The following is a 28,000-nucleotide window of genomic DNA, read 5'->3' as shown; positions in this document are numbered from 1 at the left end:
TTGGTTTATAATGTGTTTTCACTTTAGAATATTGTTCAAGATCATTAGTAATTCCTCCAGAAGGATGTGGTAACACTTCAGTCATTACTAGTGGGTTACCATGATCTTCATTTTAGAATACTGTTCAAGATCATTAGTAATAACACATTTAGAAGGATGTGGTAACACTTTAGTCAAAGCTAGAGGGTTAACATGATCTTCACTTTAGAATACTGGTCCAAATGGTCAACAACTCCTTTTGAATGTTGTCAATGACACCTTTAGAAAGATGTGGTAACACTTTAGTCAATGCTAGTGGGTTACTATGATCTTCACTTTAGAATAATTGTCCAAATTGCCATTAACGTCTTTACAGGGATGTAGTAACACTTTAGTCATTACTCCCCCTAGAAATTACCATAGTTACCATGATTTTCAAAGTAGTTATTAATAAAAACCTGACCCCAAAACATACAGAAACAGCATACTCATTTGTAATGGTTAAGAGAGATATCCAGAATAACCATATATTAATGTGAGTTAAGTTGGCTAGTAATGATATTCTACCAGGCAATGTAGTAATTTAGAGGAGTTATTTCTTTAAGTTCATTTCTGGTTAAGAGCACAAGAGGGAGACTGTCCTGTTTCTGTATAGATGTACTTTATTTTTGTCGATGAGTAATTTAATCATTTACATTTAGTCATTCCAGTGCTGGAATTGGTGTCATCATGAAGACTTTGCCCTCACTCCATGAATAAAATCAAATAAAACTGAAAATAAATCACTGTAGGCTTCAATTTATATGGCATATGTGGTAATGATGGCTGAGGAGTCCTTTTGGTCCAGTATTCATCCTTAACCCTCAAGTGATTAAACCAAGTACTGACATAGGCTGTGTTATCTTTTTTTAAATTTACAGTATGTACAAATAATAATAATTAACAGGGCCAATTAATTCACAAGTTCACATAATATAATCCATGAGTGAAATGAAGATAAACATATTTGACTTGCTGTACATACAAACTCCAGCATGAGACTCGGCTTGGGCTTTTAGTCATTTGTCCTGAATTAGTTCTTGATTAGTTTCACATTAATTATGAAACAGTATAGTTACTTAGAAGTTCTCCAGGAGGTATAAACATTTTTTAATTATTGATTAGCTAATAGTGAACTACTGCAATTATCTGTGTGCTATTACTTACTAATTAGTTAATCGCAGTTTCTTGTTAGCTAATAGTAGTAATTAAAATGTTAATGTTGTACTACTCATTTGTTCCTGTGTAGTTACCCATTAATGAAGGAACAGTATTCTTAAGTGTTTCTAATAAAAGAGTTTGAGCTGAGAGTTTATATTGTAGAGTCTTCTTACATCTTGACACATCCTCTAGTTGAGAAGGAAGTCAGTATATTTATGTTCTCACAATTCCCTGTGGATTTTCCCTACAGTGTTAAGTATTCACAAGCGGCCTGTTGCGGGAAATGCAGATATCACTTTCCCCATGAAGGGATGGAGGGGGATGGTGGACTGGGCTCGCAACTCTGAGGACAAAGTTAGAGTGGCCAAAAACATCCTGGTCATTGGAAAACCAGGTAAGAAATAAGTACAATTACACACAACTCTACACACATACACATAGACACTTTGACTTAGTAGTAAACACATTCTGGCAAAAAATGGCTTGCCATAACTGTGGCTCAGCGGTTAGCTCATTTGATCTAGACACATTGCGCCTTGGTGCTTATTCAAATTCCAGATTCAAATTTCACTTGCATCGCATGCCAATTCCATTGCTAAATAATTTTCTGTCTTCCCTGGTTTGTTCTGGCATTATCAGAGCCGTGGCCTAATGGTTAGCACATGTGCTCTAGAAACATTGAGCCTTGTTGCTCATGTGGGAAGTACAGATTCCAATCCCGCCTACGTAGCATGCATAACCTGTTCCCTAATAATTCCCTGTCTCCCCTCTACTGTCTCTCTCAGAAACAGTGGCAAAAGCCCTAATATAAAAAAATACAAAATAAAAAAAAAATATATATATATATACGTTATAGACGTTACAGGTCATTAAGGAAGCTCCTACCACCTTGACTATGCTAATAGGGTAGTTGCTAGTTAATCAATTGTTGGCAGGAGCCAATCTAGAGCAATTAGGTTTAATTCCCCCTCCCAATGGGAGATCTGTTGCCATGCCACCAGTGGCGGATTGACAGGTTGTCAAGCTTAGGTCATACTGAGATGAGAGTTTATATTAACAATGGTTTTGGATTAGATAAATGGCCTCATTGACACACTCCCACAGATCAGACTAAACTATGTCATCCTAGTCTTGCATAGCCAGACCTTTTGCAAAAAAAGATCTGGCCTGTGTTGCAGCTTATTCTGACAAAGAACAGACAGCAAGTGTCCCACTTAGACAGCAAGAGCCATCTGATGGACATGTAAACTGATTTGTTACAGTTCGTATTGTCCCTACGCACAGTTTAAGTGGTTATCTGAGATATGCAATATCATAATAATAGAACAGCAAGGGAAAAAATTATGCAAATAAGGCGTAGATTCTAAGTACAGTACAGAAAATAAGTACTAACTGTTTCACAATCATAACTGAGTAAACAAAGCATTATATACAGTTCTGCTCATGGATATCATGTTTACTTGCTACTACACACCTCAAGCAAAACTTTTAATATCTTTCAAAGATTTAATGCCACTAAATTTGCAAAATTTGGCAAATGTTTCATTCATTAAAGTGTTTGTCCTATCAACCCAGTCCCTTGGCAAATTGATATAAACAGCCTCTGTTTCCTTGCCTGTGGAAGTTGTACCAAACCAGCCAAATCAGATTAGAACAGTTAGATAGAGAAAGGATTTTCCAGTTTTGTGTGAAAGATGTTGGTACTCCTATCATTATGAGGACTCTCCATAGACATAATGATTTTTATACTGTACAAACTATATATTCTATCCCCTAAACCTACCCTCACAGAAAGCTTTTGGCATTTTTACATAAATAAAAAACCCCAAAAAACATTGTTTTGAATTTTTTTAAAGCCATTTGAATTATAGGGACACTAGGGGTGTTCTCATTTACCATATTTATAGCATTATACCCTTGTAATTACTAGTGTCACCTAAAAATGTCCTTGTAAACCACAAAAACCAACTCACACACATGCCCCTATCGCTCTGTGTTCTTGTCCATGGAAGCTGCTGTAGCCCTGGAGCTGTGGCCTCTGCCCACTGTCTGGCACATCCCCACTATCTCTGTCTCTCTCTCTCTCTCTCTCTCTCTCTCTCTCTCTCTCTCACCCTACAGTGTATGCCAGTCTGCCAGGCTTTAGTCCACATGTTTTTACATGAGCCATAGCAATGTAGCTTGATGACCAGGTGGACGTTGTGTGTGTGTGTGTGCGTGTGTGTGCATTGTTTTAAGTGGTTAAATTCCCTGACAACTATCCACAACACCCTATGGTTATTTATAGAAGTGATAACAGAATTCTCTATTGAAAGATTCAGGTAGTGACAAACAAATTTGATCAAATCTATGTAATGTGTACAAAAACAAACTGAACAATAAGCTGTTAATGCAAAAAAAAAATTAGAAGCACAGAACTTTATAATAACATATAAGCAATGAACATTATTTCGGTTGAAACTTAAGTAATGAAACTTATTTCGGTTATTTCTGTACGGGTGGATGCAAGTTCAGTGAATGTATCTTAATCACTCTTATGCTAACTATATGAATGATATGGAATAAATAATTAAATTGCTTAAAGCAATCCATGAAAGGTGTCACAGAGACAAAAGTTGACCATACGCTCATTGTTCATATAAAATTAAAGCTGATGTGTGTAATTTTTCACATATTAATATAATTTCTGTTTACATGCACAACATTTCACTGATAACTACCAAAAATCTCAACTCAAGAAAACAGTTTTGAATTTTTGATGTCAAAATGTAAACAGGCATGCGCACAACACTTGCGCACATTATGATTATTTTTTTATAAAAAAGCTTGCTGTTTTCATGCAATGCAAAATTGCAATAATAGGCAAAAAAATATATAATTAAGCTTTGTTTAATTGTTTAAGCTTAAACCATTTATGACCTTACCCCGATAAAGGAAAGCCGTTGAAGGCTTTCAATGCACTCAAAGGTATTCTTGCAATTCCGTTTGTTGAAGCTAATGTCACAGAAATAACACACGTCAGCTGAAATATTATTGAAAACTGCTCTGAAATTGAAATTACTTTGCAAATCAACCATCAACAGTTGTGTTGCTTTCTACTTTCATTTGAACAAATGACGTCACAACATCTCAGCATCTCGAGTATCGGGGTATTGATAATTCTGAGTTTCGACTACACTTGGTCATTCATGTGCACTTAACTTGTACTGTTATTATGATATTTTCAAATCTACTTGAGCTGAATAAGTGCATGCTTGTGTATGTGTGTATTTAATGAATGTGTGTGTAACATGTTTGAAAGCGGTTAGTCATGCAGGCCAACTCTGTGGTGAGAAGCTGGAGGGAGAGAGAAAATGAGAGAGGGAGAGTAACCTGCAATCTTGCCTACAGTTACATTACAGGTCTCTAAATAAAGGGTTTCATTATACGCCACTGCTCTTTCACAAACATAAAATGCACACCAATCGAGTGACACACCAATGAAGTGATCTCCTTTATAGCTTTCTTTTCTTTAACCCTGTGCTTTATGTTTAATTTCTTTAAGAGGACAGTGAGGAATGTGACCTGTGTTTTTCTGTTATATGTTTGTGTGTGTTACAGATGAAGATGACGCCTCAGCTTTTGTGACTGGTATTGTACTCTACAGAAACCTGGGCAGTATTCTCTCTCCACAGAGGTGAGACTTTAAATCAGAGATGCCCAAACTAGGGCCCGTGGTCAACTTAGATTTGGCCCACCTTGACGTATATGACAAGAGTGGGGAAAAAAGGGGGAAAATGCTATGGACGCGCTTTCATTGCATTTATTTAATAATTATTTAATAGTTTTTTGTATTATTAAATCATAAAGGAGGGAACAAGAGAAACTTTAATATTTGAATATAATACAGTTTGTAGAGCCTGAAATTCAGTTCTGGATTGCAGGTATTGCTCACAATTCTAATCATTCCCGCAATTTCCACAAAAGTGTAAGCGCACGCAGTGAGTAAGTGCAATTATACCGCATCTCCATAAGCGAGAGACATTATAAAAAATATATCGTTCCAGTTTATATACAACAAAGCAGTTAACATTGCAAGCACATGCGCATTTCATATCTTAGCACTCCTCACAATTCATAATGCAGCACATTTGCAAGAAAGGCAGAAATAGAAAAAATGCTTTGTGTAATTGATAGTTATATTATCAGAAATTAATGGAGGCTCTGGGCAAAAACAAAAAACAATCCCCTGCAATCTTCATTTGAATTTTCACTGAACATTATTTGTTTCGTGCCATCCATTGTGCAGATGTTGCAGGGTCATTGGCAGATGCTCGTGCCATAAACGCGCACAGACGATCACTCCGCTCCACTGAGTATGTTATAATGCAATGTTCTCTTTTGGCCCATGGCCCTCAGTCAAGTTAGATTTTTGGCTCTTGGTAGGAAAAGGTTTGGGCACCTCTGCTTTAAATGGAAACACCCATATTAAAACTATGCTTTATTTAAATCAATGCTAAAGTACTCAACATAAAGTATTCAACATAGCAAAATTTGCTGAATAATTGACAAATCTGTTTGGACAAACAATGGAGGATGAGGCTGTAGGATTGTTTGGGAAACGTAATAATCGAAATAATCAAAATAATCATTATTTTATATTTTCCATTTAGTGCTGCTATGGTGCAAAATTCCACAATTTCCATACAATTTTTTATATACCTGTGAGATTAAGAGGCAAAGTATACCCCATCATCCTTTAGAGAATGGATGGTAGTTTTTCTTTTTGTTTATTTATGCTCGTCACTCTTCTTTTTCTGTTTTTATTTCTTGGAATATGTTGATTTTGAAATAGATGACTCAAACACTTTTCTTGACTGTTTCTTCCAAAGGGAAATTCAGAGAGTGCAGGGGCGTAGCAGTCATTTTAAAAACGGGGGCACAGCTTCATTTTTGTAGTATATTAAACATTCTAGTAATGCAAAACAATTGCATAATTTTGCAAAATTTGCAGCAAAAATAAAGGACATCTTGTGAAGCACTTCTGTTTTAAACATGACAATAAAAGACTGAGCACAAATTGGTCCTGAATGAATTATTTAATCAATTACAATCATAACAATTGTGCATATGCACAATATAAGTTTTTACTCTGTGTTTGCACATTGTGGGATTTAAATGTATCCAAGTGGTTTCACGTGTTTTGAGACGTTCACCAAATAAACAGTAAAATCTTCCTCTGAAGCGTGTTTTCTATCAGCCAGTATCAAAACTTCAGTATCAGGATCAAAAGTTCCTTCACAAAGCAGGAGATCCAGGCTGTTTAAACTGTCAGGAGATTTCATTTGTCTGTGCATGTTAACATTATTCTGAAGGCAGGAGGTGTCAAGTAAAATGTGAAATGTCAAGCACACATTTTGCAGTGAATAATAAATACAAATTTAAACATTAAAAGAAGTGAAAATAAAATCTATATAGCCTACATACAGGTGAAAGTCCCATAAATCTATCAGGATTTTTTATGATAAGACACCATTATTTGGTTAAATAATAATGATAATAATAATAATAATAATAAAGTTACATTTATATAGCACCTTAACAGAGGTAGCACAGTTTAAAGAAGAAAAAAAAATGTTTCAGATTCTTCGTTTTACATAAGGAGGAATATTCCTAATAGATAAATACTCTATGGAGCATTTAAACCTTTTTGGAATAAATTCTTAACCAGATAATTATCTTAAATGCTGATGTGAATATAAATGTGGTCAACTTTAAGAGACAAATAGACGAGCTCCGATGTGAAATCATCACTTTAGGTCAGGACATTGCGCTCAGGTTTAGGCTATAAATGATTACATGGGTATCACGTGTGACTCATGTGATACATTAACATAGACATATCAAGAAGTGGAAAGTGTAGATGTTATTGTATCTTAATGTTACACTTGATAATCTCCAGATGTCCACAATTGACAGAGACCACAAATGGAGTGGAGATCTGAAATCACAGAAATATATTTTTTTATTATTTGGATTAACCCAGATAAAGTTATTAATTTTGAAGTCATTATTTGTGCCTTTCCGAATAAGGTTTCGACTTTGGGCACATCCCTAGAATTGACCTATCGGCCACCCTGCCCTCTGGATATTGGCAACGGCCATTAAAAAACCCATATCGGTTGATCACTAATAAACTCCACTTACAACGTGTGCTTTGAAGAAGGATTGTCCTTTGTTTTTGTTTTCTGTAGTGCATTTCACTTAATGCTGCCAATCAAGAATGATATGCCAATAAATAACTCTCGTTTGTGTGTTCCTCATCTCTAGATTATTCATTTAGATCAACATCAATGGCAATAAAAAACACGGATAAATGAGCATTGTTGAAAGCAACTTTGTAGAAATTAACAGAGCCGTGTTGATTAGACTGTCTCACTGACGGCCTATTACGTAAGGGTTGTTTCTCTCACAAAACTCACTGTGATTGGCTGGATGGTCGCTATATCAGCCCAAAGTAACAAAATGCAAAGAATACTGTATACAAATCCACCATTTGGACTCAGTATGGGTTTAGCTTTTTAAAAGTGCGTGGGACAAAAATCACCATTTTAAAGAGTGGAGGGGACGTGTTCCCCACGTCCCCCGTGGTTGCTACGCCCTTGAGTGAGTGGAGAGAGAAAGGATACTGATGTGTATTTGTAGATGGGTGAATGTGCGTGTCTGACATGAATGTTTATCAAACCACAGATTGTAGAAAATGGTCTTTTGAAACACTGTGTGTTACATGGGAATTATCTGGTTTGATTGTAAAGGTCATGCATGACCTAGTCTCTTTTTTCCTCCTGTGATTTTTGCTGGTCTCCTCATTTTCTCTCATGCTTCTCTATGATTTCAAAGAAATAGCACAGTGCTAAACTCCAAGGTGATCTCTGTGACAATCAAACCTACCCCAAGCTCCCTTTCAACTCCACTAGAAGTTGAGTTCTCCCACCTTTACAACGTAAGTAAGCCTGACATTTAAACCAACCAGAATGGGAAAATTTTAACAGCTGCATTCCAATATATTCAAATCATGACTACAAAACTCTGTCACTCTGAAAAATTGATATTAATTCATAAAAACAACACCATCTGAATGTATGTTCATTTAAATATCTGCAAGGCACAATTACAAGTTGGTACATCCTTCCCTGTCTCTCACCCTCTGACTCTCTCCACAGGGTACCACAAACCAAACCTGCATTTCCTGGGATGAGAATGACAGGTGAGAACCTGTTTATTGATTTTAAAAAGGTTTTTGCTTTATGCAGAGTTATTGGGAGGAAACTTGAGTCATGCAGTGACACAGCAGGGTGTATTTTCTCAGGCTTTAGGAGGAGAATGTATAATATGATGATAAAGTGTTTGTGACAACATGCTGCAGAATATTAAAACACTGATGGAACATCAGTGACAGAGCATGCCAGAGGATGTTGAATGCTGCAGATACTGCTGCATGGATCTTAAATTGACCCAGCATTGATTCCACTTAGACACTAGAAGACTGTTGCACACCACAGTCCTTCTGTACTACAATAAATACACATAAACCAGTTGGTGTTTCTCCTGCTTAGGACACTTTATGTTCCAAACAGATATTGTTTTCATGAAGATCTAATTAAAACTCTCTTGAAAAAGAAATTCCATACCGTACTCATTTATATTTGCCGCTTTCAGATGCCTCTTATGTATAGATTGTTTTGCAATCTTAACATATAAAAAATATGAATCATTACATTTCAACAAGATTAAACCCATTTTAATACATATTTTGTGACAATTATTTATATTATTATATCATCGTTGGTTACCAATGAGATAACAGTGTCAGTGAATAAAAAGCAGATGAAAAATGAGACATGAAACAAATAAAAATTAAGGTACATATCTTGTAATTTTGCTATTGTGTGTCAGTTCCACTCAAGATGTCATTTTGTGAGATTTTGCACAGTTGAAAAAGTTTAAGCACTTTCAAGTTTGAAAATATTATTTAAATGTACTGTATGTATTTAGGCTATATTAAATGCTTTCATTGAAATAAGCCTTAACAAAACAGATGATTGTGGATTTTTATTCCAAAAATATTCTTTCCATCTGTTTCCATCACAGAATGCTATTAAACACTGCACATCATTTCAGATGTGATGGAAATAACACATTGGCAGAAATGTTCATGATATTTAATAATAAAGTTTCTGACAAAATAATTTTAAAAAGACAGAATTCTCCTGTTATGTATTTCCACTGTTGGACATTGTTAGAACACATATTAAACAAACAACTTTTAAGAGTGTAAAATGCGTGTTTTAAGTGAGTTTTATGTATTTATTTAAGGGAGTTTAAGTCCACAGGGTCAAAAGTGACCATAGTTAAATATTGAAAATGCTCTTGGATTTAAAACATAGAAAAGAAACACAAACATGTATACAAGAGAAAGCAGTGAGGAACAAACATAAAATAGTGACAGAAAGATGATGATGGATAGGGAGATAAGAGCATGAAAGACAGACAGAAAGTCAGACAGAGAGGCACCAGAAAAACTAAGAATCATGCTGTACTTGTGGAAAAACCCTGGGTCTCTTGGTCATGTTTTAATATGAACCCCCGTGCACATCCATCTGCTTATGTACGCTGTGTGTTTTAAAACTGAGAAGAACTATACTGTGCCCATAGCACTTAATGCAGTGTGGGTGGAACATTTGCATTTAGATGGATGCATATAGATAATATGAGACATAAAAAGTTGTCTGCCTTTTTCCTGAAAGGGGGGGAATAACTAGGTTTTTGACATTTTCAAAAGAAAATAAGAGTGGTGCATGCTAAACTTGCCTTGGTGCTGGGTGTTGCTATGTAGTTAGCAAGGTGTCCTTAGAGGTTTTTTTGTTTGTTTGTTTTTTGCATTGTGTCTCAGTTGCTAGTGTCTTTTGGTTGGTTGCTTGAATGTTGCTACGAGGTTACTAAGGTGATCTGGGTGGTTACGATGTTACATACTGGCTGGTCCTTTCCAGATCCAGAATTTCCTGTCTCCCTCTCCACTGTGCTATCTAATAAAGATGACAAATGCCCAAAAAAGAGACCACCCCCAAGTCTCTATGTTATTCTGGTCCCCTTCAATGCCTAAGGGATATTTCGCGCAACATTTTCATCCTCCAGTCTAGCACATATCCATAATAGCACAACTCTCTTCAATAAGCCACAGGATCTGAGGTATTGTTCATGTCCATAACAAAAACCAAGATTAAAACATGGGGTGAGGGGTTTGTTGAAACCCTTAAACCTTAGTGTGAGCAATAATTGATGATTGCCTTAGCAAGTAGCACTAATAACATAATACTATAAAACGTTGATGTAGAGCAATGGGAAAGTCAAATCAAGTCAAGTCATTTTTATTTGCATAGCGCCTTTCACAACACACATCGTTTCAAAGCAGCTTAACAGAAGATCAGGCATTAACAGATGATAAAACTGTAATATCTATAATGTCTTAGAGTCATAATTGTGTAATTTGATAAAATATGATTGTGAATTGTGTTTAAAAATAAGTAATTAATAATTGTATTTATAACCTCAGTGAGCAAGCCGAAGACAACAGTGGCAAGGAACACAAAACTCCGATAAGATGTTGGTTAATAGAGAAAAATAACCTTGGGATAAACCAGACTCACTGTGGGGCAAGTTCCCTGATGGCTAACATCATGAATATAATACCAATATTACTTATGTATAGTGCAAGTCATGGTTTAAAATTATTAAACTAAGTAAGTGTTAAGGGACAGAGTTCAAACAAAGATTTTGTATGAACTGTATTAATGACTAATGTCTTTGAAGTCCAACCTGGATTAACTGCAGATGTTCACATAGGTGCAATTGTCCTTGTTAGTTGGCTGATGAATGGTTTTGTTGGCAATTAATTGATAGTCTATGTTTTCCATTTCAAGAGTGTAGTCCATCATTAGACCGAGGTGATGAAGGCAGTAATCAGTTAGGTGCATCACAGTTCAAACTGGCTGGTAATTTTGGTAAGGTCAATCCTAAATCCAATGTTCAGGCAATGGCATAAGAAGTATCACATGTCCTATGGTTAGAGTTGGCATCAGTTCATCCTCTGAAGTCCATAGTAATAGACTGAAGTGATGTTTGGCTGGCACTGGCTGCTGTTAGTCATCATCTAACAAAGACACATTGCAGTGGAGTTCAACAGGAAGCAGGAATGGAGCTGGATCCAGCCAGTTCTGGTGACATCAGGATAGGAGTAGGAAAGAAATAAAACTGCACCTCCACCCACCACAATAACATCATAGTGAAGTTTGCGGACGACACTACAGTTGTGGGGCTCATCACTGGAGCAGACGAATCAGCTTACAGAGAGGAGGTTAAACATTTGTCGGTGTGGTGTAGGGAGAATAACCTTCTCCTTAATACTGTAAAGACAAAGGAGCTGGTGATTGATTACAGGAGGGAAAAGACTGACATCACACCACTCATCATCAGCGGGGATCGGGTGGAGCAGGTGTCGGACTTCTGTTTTCTGGGTGTGTACATTGAGGAGGGTCTGACATGGAGCGTAAACAGTGTGAAGGTGCTAAAAAAGGCCCAACAACGTTTGCACTTCCTGAGGGTCCTCAGGAGAAACGACATCACTCAGAGACTGCTGTTATCCTTTTACAGGTGTTCCATAGAATCTATCTTAACATACTGCCTATGTGTGTGGTTTAGTAGCTGCACAGTAGCCCAGAAAAAGGCTCTCCAACGGGTCATTAACATGGCCCAGAAGATAGTCGGTTGTCCCCTCCCTACAATGGTTGACCTTCACAGTGCTCGCTGTGCCAAAAAAGCTCAGAGCATTATTAAAGACACTTTCCATCCCGGTCATTCCTTGTTTGAACTGTTGCCATCAGGCAGACGATACAGGACAATCAAATCAAGAACAAACAGACTTAAAAACAGTTTTTATCCAACAGCAATAACCACCCTTAATGCCATAAAAAAACATTCATAAAACAATACTATATAGTTAGATTGTGCAATAACTATGACAGAATGAATGGTGGTGTGTGTGTGTATCTCCAATAAGATGGGGATTGTTTTTTTCTTTTTATTGATATTGATTTTATTGATGCACCAACTGTTTGGCACTTTTAAATTTCGTTGTACAGGTTACAATTACAATAAAAGGATTACATTACATTACATTAAAATAATATTAGCATAGATGCCATTAAATTTATTGCAGAGTTATAGATCATGGTCACTGTTTCTGGTTCCGGCAGACCTAACTAAAGCAGCTTAATTGTGAGTTGAAGGATAAATTAGGTGTATCTACTGCCTTTTGTGGATTTTGATGCTCTAGAAACCATTAACAAGACAGAATTTTGCGATCGTAATGAAGGTGATGGAATATATTGTGGTAGAAGGTCACTTAAGTACTGCAGAGCTTGACCACTCAAAGCTTTGTACATAGTTAACAGAATTTTTAAATTAATATGAAATTGAACAGGTAGCCAATGTAACGATGCTAAAATGGGGCTAATATGATCATATTTCACAAATATAAAAGTTATTCGCTGTTGAAGATGATGTAACAATACATCCATTGAGAGTAAATTATATTTTAGCAGCTTATTTTTAGAGGTTTTTGGTCGAATAATTACTACCGCTATTTTGTCGGAATTGAGTAGAAGGAAATTTCTGCTAATTTGGAGAATTGTGAAATCTTATCAGGTTTTGAAGAAATATAAAGTTGGATATCATCGGCATAACAGTGGAAACTTATTCCACAATTCCTGATAATATCTCCCAGGGGAAGCTTATACAAGGAGAAAAGCAGAGGCCCTAAAACCCTGCCCTGTGGCACTCCATACTTTACTTTTTTACAAAAAAAATTTTATGTTTACAACATCAATTCCATATGACAGAATTAAATCTAGTGTGTGATTATGGTGATGAGTTGGTCCTGTTACATTTTTCTGACTCCAAGAGAGTTGAGGATATCGATAAATGCTAATCCCAATGTGTCATTTTCATTATCTATACTGAATGTTGAAGTCACAAGCAATTAAAGCTCTATCTACATTAACTACAAGATCCGATAAAAACTTTGCAAATTCACCAAGGAAATCAGAATAAGGCCCCGGTGATCTATACACTATAGCAAGGGTAAAAGATGACAGAGTAAGTAGTATTAAGTAGTAAAGACTTTAATTTATATCATGTCCTCTTGAGTAACACCAAAAAATTTGTAGCAACACCTCCTCCTCGACTCTTCAAACGAGGCTTATGTTTCTAACAATAACCTGGAGGAGTAGATTAATTTAAACTAGTATATACATCCGGTTTAAGCCAGGTTTCAGTCAAACAGAGTGCATCCCGACTATGATCTGTAATAATTGAATTTACAATTAGTGCTTTGAAATAGATCTGTTTAGTAGCCCTATCTTTATATGATGTTTATCTTTAATTTGTTTGTTTTGTTAAAGTTTGACCTTAGTCTAATTTTTTCTAAATGATTTAGTGAGGGTTTTGTGTTTGGTAGTTCAGGGAACAGACACAGTCTCTATATGATATCTAAGTGATACAGTCTCTATGTGTTTTAGTTTATGTGACCTGTGTGATGTCTCACGGCAGCCAGCAGACGTTCGGATTAACCAGTTTGTCTGCTTCCTGACCTTGGCCCCAGTTAGTCAAATACTATCATTATTAAAACTATGAGCCACATTACTAGAGAGGTGAGCGGCACCTTCCCTGGAGGGATGGAGTCCGTCACTCTTCAGGTCAGGTCTACCCCAAAAACTCTTCCAAAAAACTTTATTCCAAAAACTCAATGAGAGACAAAGATACTTGAGACAGAGTGGAAAAAGGAATTAGAAAGGAGTCAGATAAAGGGAGCGAATGAGAGAGGGTGAGAGACGTAAAGAGGACAGTGAAATTTAATCTGCCTGCATTGAGCGAAGGGGGAAACGGGATGGTGTGTGTTCGGCTCAAAATTAAAATCCATCTTGGACAGCTGCTATGATTAATGACTTCATATTTGGGAGAGAAATTGGAATGTGTGGATGTGTCTTTTTCTTAACAGCTTTAAGAATTGTGGGCTTACTTTTGACTCACACCTCAATCACAAGCCAGCGACACAAGCTGATATGTTGCCAGTTCATACATTATACTTCACATTTGTGTCTGTGCTAAAGGCATTGAGCATGCATTAATATATTCAAAATTGACATGGCTGGATATTTCTTTCATAATTGTTTGCGTGATACAGATTTGGATTGTTTTCTCGCTGGCACTTTTCTCACTCATCAAGAATTTGCTTGACCTCTGCAAACACGCACACAAGCTATGGCTGGACTGCGAGCCCAGTGATCCAATTACACAGCCACGCTGTTCTGTCTTTATATTTGTGTAGTTGACACAAAGTCTTAAACATATCATGCGTATTTTCTGTGCAGTGGGTGATAATATATTGGGTTTCAAGTTTATGTGCTAATGTTAACACTGAGCCCTCCCCTGGGGCTGCAACACGCTGTGCTTTCAGTGCTATATGCTTTGACCCTTAGCACTCTTTCTAGCCCCAGTGCATTACGGGTAGCCCTGTCTGAGGCACTGCAGAGCTCTACTGCACAGTGGGTTTGGTTTGGTTCCGTTTAGCCCTAGGTTTGCACTGAAAACAGCAGAGTGTGTGTTTTTTTGTGAGTATATTGAATCCATATTGCATGATTTATGGCTTGCTTTAAGGATCAGTTGAGCGTGGAGCTGGTATGTTTGCCTTTCCATATGACTTTCATATCACTTTCATTTATGTCATTGTTAGGTCTTTATTACAATTATTTGAGTCATATCAGACGCAGACGAATCATGCTTTCAAGAAGAGTCCCCATCAAGATTATGAGATTCAAATGTGTGTAGGTGGTGGAATGGACTAATTACAGTGTGGCTTTGGGCAGCAGCAAAATGTACTCCCTAACAGTTGTCTTTAGTTGTTTTTGTGACATTCATATGCTGTTGTTTTCATCTGCTTTATTGCAAATATACTTGGTAGCAAAACTCAGACTATATTTTTGTTTTGGAAGTTTACAAATTAATCTTGCCTTTGGGTCTGCTTTAGAGTTATGAAAGCTATAAACAAACATAGCTTGAGAATAAAATGGCTAATAATGTTTTGTTTTAGTGTATATTTAGACTGTGGTTGTGCAGTCTTTACACCCACTCTTCAATTGAAGATTGTAATATTTAGTAAAATATCATTGTATGTCATGTGTAATTTATGAAAATTACTGTTAAATGGGAAAAGCATTCATTTGGGGCATGAAAGGTCAGATACCAGTCAGACGTGCCCTGATTGAAAAGGTTCATTCCTGTCTGCATGGTGTAAATAACTACTTTATATTCATAATAATCTACTAGATCTTAGCATGGCAAACACTCCAATGACTATGTTAGGGAATTGTTCACATGCTGTGCTCCAGGTGTCAGCAGCCCAGTGTTATATCAGTCTGCTACTCCACTGCACTTCTCCACCACACTTACCAAACTTACAAAGTTTTGACCGGTAAAAGAGACTGTGCTTTACTCCTTTTGTAAGCCTGGCTGCAGGCTAAACACAGTGTGAAATGTCTATATCCAAACTGTCCTTTGGGAACTTCCATCTGAAAGGGAAGATAATGTGTACATTTGAGATTTTTGCTTTTGGCAATGCCTCAAGCAGCATAATAATAATAATAATGTGCATTCAAATAATGTATTTATATATTTTTGCTTTATTATTATAATAATTATTATTATGCTACTTGTTGTTTTACAAAACTGCAAAGACTCCAAAGCACACATCTTCACATTAAGTTAGAAGTTGACAAGTTTGGTTTTAGAATTTTCACACTGTGTTTAGCCTGCAGCCAGGCTTACAAGAAGAGAAAATAACTCTCTTTACCTGTCATAATAATAATAATAATTAATAATAATAATAATAATAATTTAAATAATAAAGATTTAATAATAAGAATAATAATTTATTACTATAATTATTATTATCATATGAAACAATAGTAATAATATATTTTAATAATATCGAATCTGTTTATTATTATTATGCAGCTTGAATTATTATTATTTATTATTATCCTGTCCTTATATTAAATAAATAAAGACAAAAAATACTACTAATAATAAAATATAGAAATGTTTGATAATTATTTGAAAGCATATTATTTATATTGTTATTAATATTATTAGTAGTATTATTACAGCTACTACTATACAACTATGTCATGATACTTACTGTAACGGAGTTTGTTATTTTACTTTTTCATTATTTTCATAATTTCCTGACTGTTTTTTGCATCTGATATCTTGGCCATGCAGAAAGCAGAGGTGCGCGCTGCATCACATCGGCCATTCATCTATCTTTCCACTGTCTTTTCTGGCGCTCCGGCTTTTATATACGGCGGGCTCGGTGCGCGCTGGATTAAGGTGGAAAAATCGTTTTATCACGCAGGGATTTTATCTCACTGAGCGCTTGTTTCTCTCTCCGCTCTGCAGCTCGTCGTTGCTGGGCTCCTGGTCTGCGCGCGGCTGTAGAGCCGTCCCCGTCGACTCCAGCACAACCAAATGCTTGTGTGACAGACTCTCCACCTTCGCCATTTTAGCACGCCTCAATCCCGATGTGGTAAGTAGAGCCATTTCTTTCGTTTTCTCTGATGCTGAAGAATGTAAAAAGACGCATTTCTGTGGGATCGTGTGAATTAAGATTTTTTGTTATAGGCGTCATTGTCATTATGCATCAACAGATCCCTCTCTCACTGCCCCCTCTCTTCCTCTTCTCTCCGAGACATGCCACAGCCATACAGGAGATTTAATGCAAACAATTTAAGACATATTTCAGTCTTTAATGTGAGACGTGTGGGTGTGTTTGTAACATTAAATAATATTTAGCTACGTTTGTGTATCAGTATCACTATGTCATGCATTGGATGTGCATGCATTACAATCTATGCATGTTTGTACAGAAAATTGTATTTGACTAAACAGTATGTGGTTTAAAATATGTTCATCAGCCTACAGATGGGTTACTAATGCCATTTTTTCCCCTTTTCAATGCAATGTCTAATGTTGAGAAAAATCATATACTATATATATATATATATATATATATATATATATATATATATATATATATATATATATATATATATATATAGCATTCTTTCTTTTGCATTTTATGCTGTGTACACACACACACACACACACACAAATACATATTCTGAGAGTCGTCTAATGTTGATAGGGTCTCTTCATAGGTGTCGATTGTATAGCTATCATAATGACACACCATTGGTTTACTTGGGCCTTACAGGGCTGTCGTTGTATATAGCTAGACAGTATGTGTATCTTTAAAGCAGGATGTTTCTTCATAATGCTGGGATTTGGCTTGGTTTAATGCAGGAAATGGCTGTGTCTTTGTGTGGAATTTCATTCAGTGTGATTAGTTATTATTAGACTGAAAACTGCCTCTGAAGCAGTTTATTCACCAGTTGCCCTGGAAACAGCATGGGCAGTGGAAGTTCTTAAAGCTATAGAAGACGCAATAATGCTCTCTTTGTGCAGCCTGGCCCAGATATGAGACACAGAGCCAAAAAAAAAAAAAGAGGAAGAGGAAGCTTTACACCCTACTGGCCAAAAACAATGGCCACATCTTCTCACATTTACTTAGCCAAGATGTTTCAAATTGGCCTTTTTCAAATAAGTCACTGTTGCGAAACTGTTTTGATTTGGAAAGCCAAGAAAAAAGGAGACCAAAGGGATTATGACTGCTTTGTTTCAAATTGTGTTTTTAAAGTCAATATGAATTAAAAATTACCCTATTTACTTTCGTAATACACATTCTAATTGTGAATGATTCATCCTGAATCATTCACAATTAGAATGCGCATTATTCCATAGGAAAACATCTTTGTGTTCGTAATCTTTTATTACTATGTAATAGATTGATTCACCTCTAAAACGGCTTTCCTTTTTGGCTGACATCATTGAGCCCTATATATTTCAACCCCACCCCTTCAGCAACCTGGTTCCATTATATGATGATAAATCAGTTGCAAAACTTGAGAGTTAGTAGATTTGAATTTGAGAACTTGTACAATTAATATTTATATTTGTAAGTTAAAATTTACACTCAGAGCAATGATGTGAATACTTGTCAAATATAAATCTGAATTTGAATATTGCAATCCAAAATCCAAAACCTGTGTTTTAAATTCAAAGTTGTAGACAAATAGTTACTAATGTGTAAAATGACATTCACATAAATGCAACGACAGACACAAACTTGTATTACATATTTACTTTTGTACATTAATTTACTTTCGCAGTACAACCACAAATCGGCAGTTACAACCTCTCAAATCTGCCACTTTAACTTCAAATCTTTCCGCCTTGACTTTTGCAACTACGTTTGCGATAAACCTGCAGCAAAACTCACTTGTGCACTTGTAAACCTAGATGAGGAAATTAAAAGTGTTGCATCAATCCAGCCAGCTGTCATTTGCAACGAGTTACATATTTCCATTAAAATATTAAACAGAGGTTAGTTACAATAAGTATACGAGTGAAGAAAATATCTCAATTATCAACAGAGAACTGTTCCTCATTTTTTTTAGCTTTTCCAGATAAAATTAGATGAATTGTTGATGACAACAGAGACAGCTGACAAATTCTTAAATTGTGTGTAGCATTCTGCTATATTTCAGTCATTTTCTGACATTTATTGATCTTCTGTATTATTTATTTTTTATTAAAAAGGTTAAACTTAACAAAGACTGGTATCATGTTGTTGCTTAAGTGCTTTGACGGAAATGGTTTTGATCGTTTTGATGTGTAAAACACAACAACTTGAGTGTTATTCTTTCCCAAAAATTCTCCTCGTTTTCACATGAATGGGTAACTATATTAATCATGCTTGCTGAATACCTATAGAAGTTTAAAAATGCCTTTATTATTTCATTATTATTATTTCAGTTAGTAATTTCCCTTATACGTATTTCTACTTCAATGCTGTAATATTGCGTTGTTGCAAATTAGCAAGAAAATGTTAAATCTAAATAAGACATACCGTACTTGCTTAGATGAATTGTAATGGGACTGTAATTATTGTGTGAAACCCACTTGTGAAATAAAAGTAATACTGTACACAGCGTGCATTCTTGCTTGAAATGAGACTGTTCATATATTTATTCATTCAGAATAAAACTAAGGTAATTTTTAAATGTCATCTACATGACAATAGTTCATTTCTTAGTTCTAGTTAAAAGTCAGTTTAAACTGTTTTATCAGCCCGTCCATCCTTAAAATCAAGCAGTAAGAAATTACAGCTTGACGCCTTAAGAATAAGATGTATTATTTAGAACGTATTAAAATATGTAATTGCTTGACCATTATGATGTGCTTTAATCATAATTATTTGAGATTACAGCAGTCATGTGCACATTTAATTTAAATCACATCTTGACATCTAAATTAGGAAAATTATCTAATCCTAAAAACACCAGAAAATGCACATTTCTCTATATCTTGTTCAGATGAATTGGGTGAATATATTCAGCCATTAAGTAAGTACTATGATCCATTTTGATTGGTCCAGCTGTTGTGATTGGTCACAACTTCGTTGGCCCCTCCCAGCACCGGTAGCCTGCTCTCTCGTCTTGCATCTGGGTTTACAAGTGCACAAGTGAGTTTTGCTACAGGTTTATTACAAAAGAACGATTTGAAGTTGCTGTGTCAGATTTGAGAGGTTGTAACTGCCGATTTGTGGTTGTACTGCAAAAGTGAATTAAAGTACAAAAGTAAATTTGTAATACATGTTTGTGTCTGTCCTATTTATGTGAATGTCATGTTACACATTTGTGACTATTTGTCTACAACTTCAAATTCAAAACAGGTTTTGGATTATTGTCTGTGAGTTTAGATTACAACATTCAATTTAAGATTTTTATTTGACAAATATTCAAGTCATTGCTGTGAGTGTAAATTTCAACTTACAAATACCAATATATATTGTACAAGTTCTCAAATTCAAATCTACTAGGTCTCGAGTACTACAACCGATTTATCTTCATACATTCTGGTATGTTATGCCTACTTAGTACAATTCAATAAATTCCTGATTGATAAAATCAAACCCGCCCTGCATTGCTTTGCCTGCTTCACACTGAAATACATTGCTTTATGGAAGTAAAATGGGTTGCAAATGGGTTCTACCATTTACATTTTAAGCACCCTGTGTTTTAGGACAGATTGGGTTTGTGCCATCTTAAAGCTAGTCGTATACGTTTATATTCTGTTATATACTTGCATAGTCCAATATTCGTTTTTAAAAGGCTCCCTTGTGCAATAGTGCACAAGTTGCGGCTTCTGGTATTTTCATTCATGGTTGCCCATGTGAATACCGCATGATCTGCATGTGGCTTACTGTGAACCAGAGCTTTAGCGGTATGCTAATTTTTTGCCTTGTGATGGCTGCATGTCCTGCTCTACCTGGTCAGAGGGAAGTGGAATCAGGCATTGTCGCAGTTAGCTCTTTACATGCCTCATGGGAAGCATATTGTGAGGATTTCATTTGTGCCGTGCAGAAGGGAGGGCTGCTCCTCCCCTTGGCTCCTCTGCTTGTCTGTCTCTCTCTTTCTTTACCTTGCTCCAGAGCCCCACCGCTACACCACTAATGATTCCTGCAGCTCCACTTGCCACCTCAAAATGGCCCATCCACTGGCAACTAGTGTCCCACTGCTTCAGAATGACAAAGAGCCAGAAAAACACTTCTCTCTCTTTCTCGTTCTGTCTCTTTTACCTACTTTCCCTCCCATATTTTGAGAATGATGTGTAAAATACAGCTCAGCTGCAGTGCAAGAAAGATAGTACACTGCAGCCATTCTAACCACACTAAGGGTCTGTTCCAAAACCTAGTGAGCATCCTCCTGAGGCAGTATTTTAAGTCATCATAGGCGCACTTCCGATGCAAAGACTCCAAAATGCCAGACGAATCATGAGAAATTTAGATTGAAAATACACATTCAATTCATTATATACTCAAAAGTATTGATACATAACAGTTTAGTATGTTATATAACCAGCTATTTTACCGAAAATGCGTGTACTGTGCTTATTTTTGCTCATTAGAGGATTGCGTTGTTTCCCTCATGTCACCTGTATTGAAATCAGTTGCGAGTCAAGTGTCCCGTGCACTTCATGTTTGGAGCACTATTTGAATGATGTGTGGTGCTGCCGTCTATGTAGAGCATTCGAAATCACTCTCATATGAGGCTTCATTTCATTAAGGATGCTGCCATAGAGTACAGCTGCCTATGTAGACAGGAGACAACAGACAGCTCAATAAGTTTTGGAACAGACACTCAGTCTGTTAGCAGTTGGGTTTTCTACAGATGTTGCCAGTTTTAAGCCCTTCTTTGGTTTACATGGGTCAGCTTGTCTTACAGTTTATACACAATAAGATAAGAGAACATAGCTCTCTCTTTTTTTTGGCAAACTAAATATTTATGAGCTTAAGCTTGTATTCATCTTATGTGCCAGACAAAACTAGCGCACAGTCATTTTGAAAATGTTGTCTTGGAACTTCCGTTCTAGTGGTTCTATATAGATATTATGGTGTTTATGTCAAAGTGTTATTAGCTAGCGTAGCATATGTTGGTGTGGCTATCCTTATGTGGACTTTCCATAGACATAATGATTTGTATACTGTATAGATTATATCCCCTAAACCTATCCCTCACCAAAAACTTTGTGCATTTTTACATATTCAAAAAAACATAATTTAGTATGTTTTTTAAGTGATTTGAATTATGGGCACACTAGAAATGTCCTCATAAACCACATTTATAGTATAATATAGAAGTTTTTCACCTAAAAAAAATGTCCTTGTAAACCACCCAAACCCATATGGGTGTCTCTCTACATTTGCATGCAATTTGGCAAGTTTATATATTAGCAAATGCCCTCTTATTGGCCTCTGTGTCCTATGGCAACAGATTGTCCTAAATTATTATGCAAACTGACCAGGTTTTATGAATATGAAGTACCCACTTTGATATCATAGAAGAACTAGCTGCTGTATGCCTCAAACCATTTTACAAATAGAGATGTGCAAAACAGTGTATTTTTGAAATGACTGGTCAGTGGGTCGCATAAACAACCATTCGATTAATCTGTATTAAGTAATCATTGTGTACATCAATTGCATTATTGCAAAATCTTGACAGAATGCAACAAAATGGAACAGGATGTAGGGGTCTTATGAGGCATTAAAAATGGGACTATTTTTAACTTGACACGGCATTTTAAAAATCAAATCCATGGCTACTGGCTGGATACTCAAAAAGTGTGCAAGATGTCTCCCAACGGCCAAAGACATCCATCAGAATTTGTTTGGCTGCAGCTGTGGTGTTTTAAAGGGATAGTTCACCCAAAAATGAAAATTCTCTCGTTTACTCACCTTCATGCCATCCAAGATGTGTATGACTTTCTTTCTTCAGCAGAACACAAACAGATTTAAGAAGAATATTTCAGCTTTGTAGGTCCAAACAATGCAAGCGATTGGTGATCAAACCATTGTAGCTTCAGAAATCACATAAAGGAAACATAAAAGTAATACATATGACTCTTATTGTTTAAATTCATGTCTTCACAAGCAATATAAAAGGTGTGGGTGACAAAGAGAACAATATTTAAGTCATTTTTTACTCTAAATCTCCACTTTCACTTTCAGATGTGAAAGTGAAACTAAAGAGGCAGCACAATTAAAATTAAAAGTGGATATTTAGAGTAAAAAAACTTATTTAAATTGTAATCTGTTACTCACGCACACCTATTATACTTTTCTGAATATATGGTTATAACCACTGTCAGCTGTCAGCTATGGCTGTGTCGATGCAATCAAATATCAATATATCTTGATAATTGTTTCTCCCAATATTGTATCGATACATTAGATCCATGTTCAACTATTTTTACGTTCACATCATGTCGAGCATTTCAACAAAGAAGCAGGTCATCAGTGCAGTCAGAGACACGTCTATGATGCGTGAGAGAGCCTCAAGCTGAGCCGTTTCTCTCGCGGACACGCTTGGACTCTCCCACGCGATTGAGTCAGAGCTCTTGGGGGGTCCCCTTATACCTCTTCCAAATCCCATCTGAATTATTATGTCAGATGTACGCACGACTCCACATGAATAACTATGTGAATCCCTAACAAAAATGTACCAAATAATTTGATATGTTGATTAAAATTAGTAATGTTGACATTTTAATAAGTTTTAAGACAAGAGTATGATGTTATGTTCAATAATAGACTATATTTTTTAGAATTTAAATTGTGGTCAACCTGGCTGAGATGCATAGTGTATATTGGAGATATAAATATGAATAAGCTCATCAACATACAGTAATAAATGCCATTTTAAATAGTTGTCTCTGTTGACGCTATCGTTCATAACCATGGCTTGTGTATTTAAAGATATGGAGGGAGGGTTGCTTGTCACAGGGGCAGCATAATAAATGGACAAAGATATTTCTCCAAATAGCATGAATGTATTAACTTTACAACTGTTTGATCATGAGCTAAGATGTAGTGTGCATGTCTACGAGCATATTAACTGTGTGCGTATTAATGAACCTGTACCGACAGTTTAGTTTTAAGATACAAGATGATTTAAAGTTAGTAACTTAGGAGTACCAACAACCATATATCAAAAAAGAATTGGGTTTTACCATTATTGTGAGGTGAAAATGAGGACAAACTCTGCCAGGGTCACTCAGTCACCATCTGTATGTTCCTTCAGAAAACAGCGCATGGTGCTTTAGGGCTTGTTTTGACTTTTCCGACATAAAAAATGTGGTTTAGGTTATTCATGAAAACTGGGACAGATAATGGACAATGATGCATTATTTGATCATTTAAACATTTAAACAAGTTTCTAGTATTCTAGTTTTTATGAAACACCAGGGACACCAAAGATACATTATTTTGGTCTTATGTGGGGTCCCACATAATGGTGACAGCCCTACGTCTCACTAATTGACTAGATGGTTGTTGGATTACTAGTTGATCATCGTGACCCATACTTTCAGTCAACTATCTTAGCACTTCACCTTATGGATCCACTTCCAACTCAGCTTTGCTGTGGCTGTGGGTTTGCACTGAGGGACTAAATTATTCCCTTGGTTCGATAGAGGTTGCTCTGGGAACTAGCTGTCTTCCACAGTTTAGGCTTAGGCAAGTGTTTGATTGGCTAGGAGAAGACAAACTTTGTCTCAGAGGATACATTTCTTTCTTGACTGTCAGTGGGGACTTCACTGCAGTGTAAATTAATCACAGGGATTTAATTAACTCGGCCATGTGCGCACATTAAACCTGGAGACAAGACTATAAGGCTATAAACTCATCCAATTATCTTTGTTTGTGCCTGTATGTCTGTGTTTTTGAGTTGAGAAGTTCACATCTATAAGAATGTCTAGTACCAGTGGACATTCTTACTTATGTAACATTAAGCATCAACCCATTTTAAATGTAGCTAAAATGTTAAACTAAAAGTTCACCCAGAAATGAAAACGCAACCTGATGATGTTCCAAACCTGTATGGCTGTTTTTTCCATGGAACAAAAAAGGAGATTTGGGCACAATGACAGCCTCAGTAAGCATCCACTGTCATTTTATGGAGAAAAGATGTAATGAAAGTGAATTGTGACTGAGGTTAACATTCTGCCTAACATCTCATTTTGTAGTACACAGAAGAAAGTAATTTGGGTTTGGAACATGAGGGAAATTAAATGATGTCAGATTCACATTTATGGGTGAACTATCCCTTTAAGCACCATTGGATAGTGTTTCTAGACATTGATTAGCAATGACAACAATCATGTAGTATACTAGCTTAAACCATCTTAATCTGTCAAGCTCTTCAGGGAATGCAGATATTCACAGACAAGCATACACTACTCACACCTATGGTATGGTTAATGCTGCGTACACCACTGCAGTGGCCGCTGTTTCTCAACCACATCACCATGGCAACCAAGACAGTGGTTGCGCCAGCCTGCAAATGTGTTATATTTGAAGGTTTTGTTTCAGAATCTCAGTATGAGTAATTCACAGATTCTCTTCTGGTTTTCTGTTTATAATCAGTCATGCTCACACTCATTAGTTGCTCTAGTGAGCTTTTCTGCTGAGCCCTCTGGATCTCTCAGCCCTTTGTATTCAGCCCTTTAATGCTTGACCTTCATCTCACCTTGCTCCTGAGCTGGAGACTCACAGACAGCAGCCCACGCTCCCCTGCTCTCTTCAGCATAGAACTACATGGAGGACAGCAGGCAGTTAGCCTGGTGCACCATTAGCATTTCAGAGAGCTAACTCAGAGCATTTCTTGTGTTGACAGAACATGGATAAGACCCAGCTTCCATCAGTGACTCTGATCGTGGGCTGCGGGGTCTCGTCCCTCACCCTGCTGCTACTCATCATCATCTATGTGTCTGTTTGGAGGTAAGCTAAAGATCTTAAACTGCTGAAACATAATTTAACTGTTGATACGACATGGATAAGAAGCAACATGTATTTCAGCACCATGGACAGCAATTTATATCTATAAAGAGGGCTTTAGAGTGCTTTGGTGTTTGTGATCACAGTATAGAACCCAACTGTTTGGTTCCGGAAGTGAAAATCCCATTTATTTTTTACATTGGGGATCTGATTTTTAACCATAATGTATAAAACCTTTCAGACAGAACTACTGTGAGGTCCAGTGTTATTAATCAATTGTATGTAGTTTTTGAAGCCATCAGTTTGTGTTATTTTAACTTCATGTTTTGTTTTTTTGTTTTTTTAAATCACGTTGAATACCAGAATTTATAGTTACGAACTGCACTACCCATGATACAGCAGTGGAAGATCCACTTATCAGAGAATTGAGGCAAAGAAAGCACACCACATGAGCTCTGCAGTGACAGCCTACTTCCATGACTAGCTGTGAATGACACAATGGAGTTGGTCTCTCTTCACTCTCACACTACTCATATATTTGTACTGAACATATTTTGAATATTTTGCAATAAACGTAACCCTTGTGTTGTCTTTATTTTGCGCTAACACATTTTGTGTAGCTGATCAAAAATTACCAGCCCACTATGATTGTATATAAATCTCTCATATTGCATATATTATCACAAGATATAGCATTAGATCTTTTTATCAACTTGTTTTTTAGTAATTATGACAGGTTTTGTACTCCTTTTTTGAACATATATAAAAAACAAATTATAAAAAAATAAATATATATACTGTATATATGTATATTGATATAAGTATTCATTGAACTAAGCTCATACCGGGCTAGTGGGGGCACTCCCTGTGGAAAGCAAAAATGTAATTAAATAATAATACTAATAATAATTTGATTCTAAATTAATAATACATTAATTAATGATGATTAATTAATGAACAAAATTGGTGTCATTTTAAAGCTTAGAATTTGCACTTTACAATGCATAAATCTGAACTTACCAATTCTTAAAAGATGCTTTTAAATTTGCTGATGAATAAGAACTGTTTCTTTCTCATCATTTGCACATTTGTTAACACAACAATTATATTTAGAGTTGGTAAAATCATGTAAAAGATGAGATAGCGATGTGTTATATTGTTGGATAGGTTTCAGTTGGAAGAATGCAATGAGAAAAACGGTTTTACTTAGAGGCAACACTGCAGTGAGTTTAAGTGTTTGAAATTTTCACAGACACGCATAAATGGGGGCGGACTGGCCATAGGGAGATCTGGGACTTTTACCGGTGGGCAGGCCACAAAACGGAGATGAACTCTAGCCCCCTCCCTGGTTTTTATTACAAATCCAGTGCCGAATTCTCCTCCCAGTCCTCCCTTGCACAACAGGAGTGTCATTTTGTCATGTTTTTCCTTAATGCTTCTTGAAACATAAATATACACAATAACATATCATAATTTACAGCAGACTATCCCGATTCATACAAGCCCAAACACATAGATTTTGAAATATTCCTCAAAGAGTGAACATTGAAAGACGATGCACAAAAGGGTCCTCAACACACTTTGTGTGTGTGTGTGTGTGTGTGTGTGTGTGTGTGTGTGTGTGTGTCCAAGGAATTTTGTGTGCTCATCTAAAGGATTGGGATGCTCCTGAACACTTAATATTTCTGTATTTTGTATTCTAATCCATTCATTTCCAATGGCCTGTAATTTTTGACCAGGAACACAAGTGTAACAAAGTGACATTTTTTTGTTTTCTGATACTATATTTGTACAAAGTCAAGTAATTTTATTCCAATAGGATTAAAGTAAAAATACAATAAAAAATCATAAGAAAAATTGTTTTCCTGGTCAAAATGACCGGAACACAACATAAGGGTTCAAATGTATTGTTTCTATACAGTACTCATAATTAACAACTTTAAATCAACAGCTTTATATTTTTCATTCCAATGCTTCATCGAATTGTAGTCCATTCCCTCATCAAACATGTTAAGTACACAGTCTCGGACCTTTGTCTTTTTGTCTGATTTTCAAATACTTTTCGGCTTCAAATCAACGTTTTTAATGTTGTGATTCACCTCGGAGCTGGTTGTTTTGGTTAATGGCTTAGAATTATTATTATTTTTGAGGATTTTATGAAATCCCTATAGAAGAAATAAATGGGAAAAATACTTCTGGAACCAAGATGGCTAAAAAAGTGGATGGACACTGATGTGATCTATTCTAAGACTTAAGTCCTTAAATCAGATT

The 28,000-nt window shown here is 36.1% G+C and overlaps 1 protein-coding gene across 2 annotated transcripts in view; it reads left to right on the top strand.

Annotated features, from left to right (window-relative positions):
• Positions 1–28,000, top strand: part of LOC127658351 (adhesion G protein-coupled receptor B1-like) — a 115,686-nt gene that overhangs the window by 63,365 nt on the left and 24,321 nt on the right. For both annotated transcript variants that reach the window (XM_052147594.1, XM_052147593.1), the window contains 6 exons: positions 1,430–1,573; positions 4,780–4,855; positions 8,059–8,161; positions 8,382–8,425; positions 16,732–16,858; positions 25,629–25,732. In XM_052147594.1, the coding sequence (XP_052003554.1) occupies positions 1,430–1,573; positions 4,780–4,855; positions 8,059–8,161; positions 8,382–8,425; positions 16,732–16,858; positions 25,629–25,732 (598 nt within the window). The remainder of the gene's footprint in view (positions 1–1,429; positions 1,574–4,779; positions 4,856–8,058; positions 8,162–8,381; positions 8,426–16,731; positions 16,859–25,628; positions 25,733–28,000) is intronic.

Source organism: Xyrauchen texanus, chromosome 17 (genome assembly GCF_025860055.1).
Source record: "Xyrauchen texanus isolate HMW12.3.18 chromosome 17, RBS_HiC_50CHRs, whole genome shotgun sequence".
NCBI classification, from domain to species: Eukaryota; Metazoa; Chordata; class Actinopteri; order Cypriniformes; family Catostomidae; genus Xyrauchen; species Xyrauchen texanus.
This window is presented reverse-complemented; position numbering and strand designations above follow the sequence as displayed.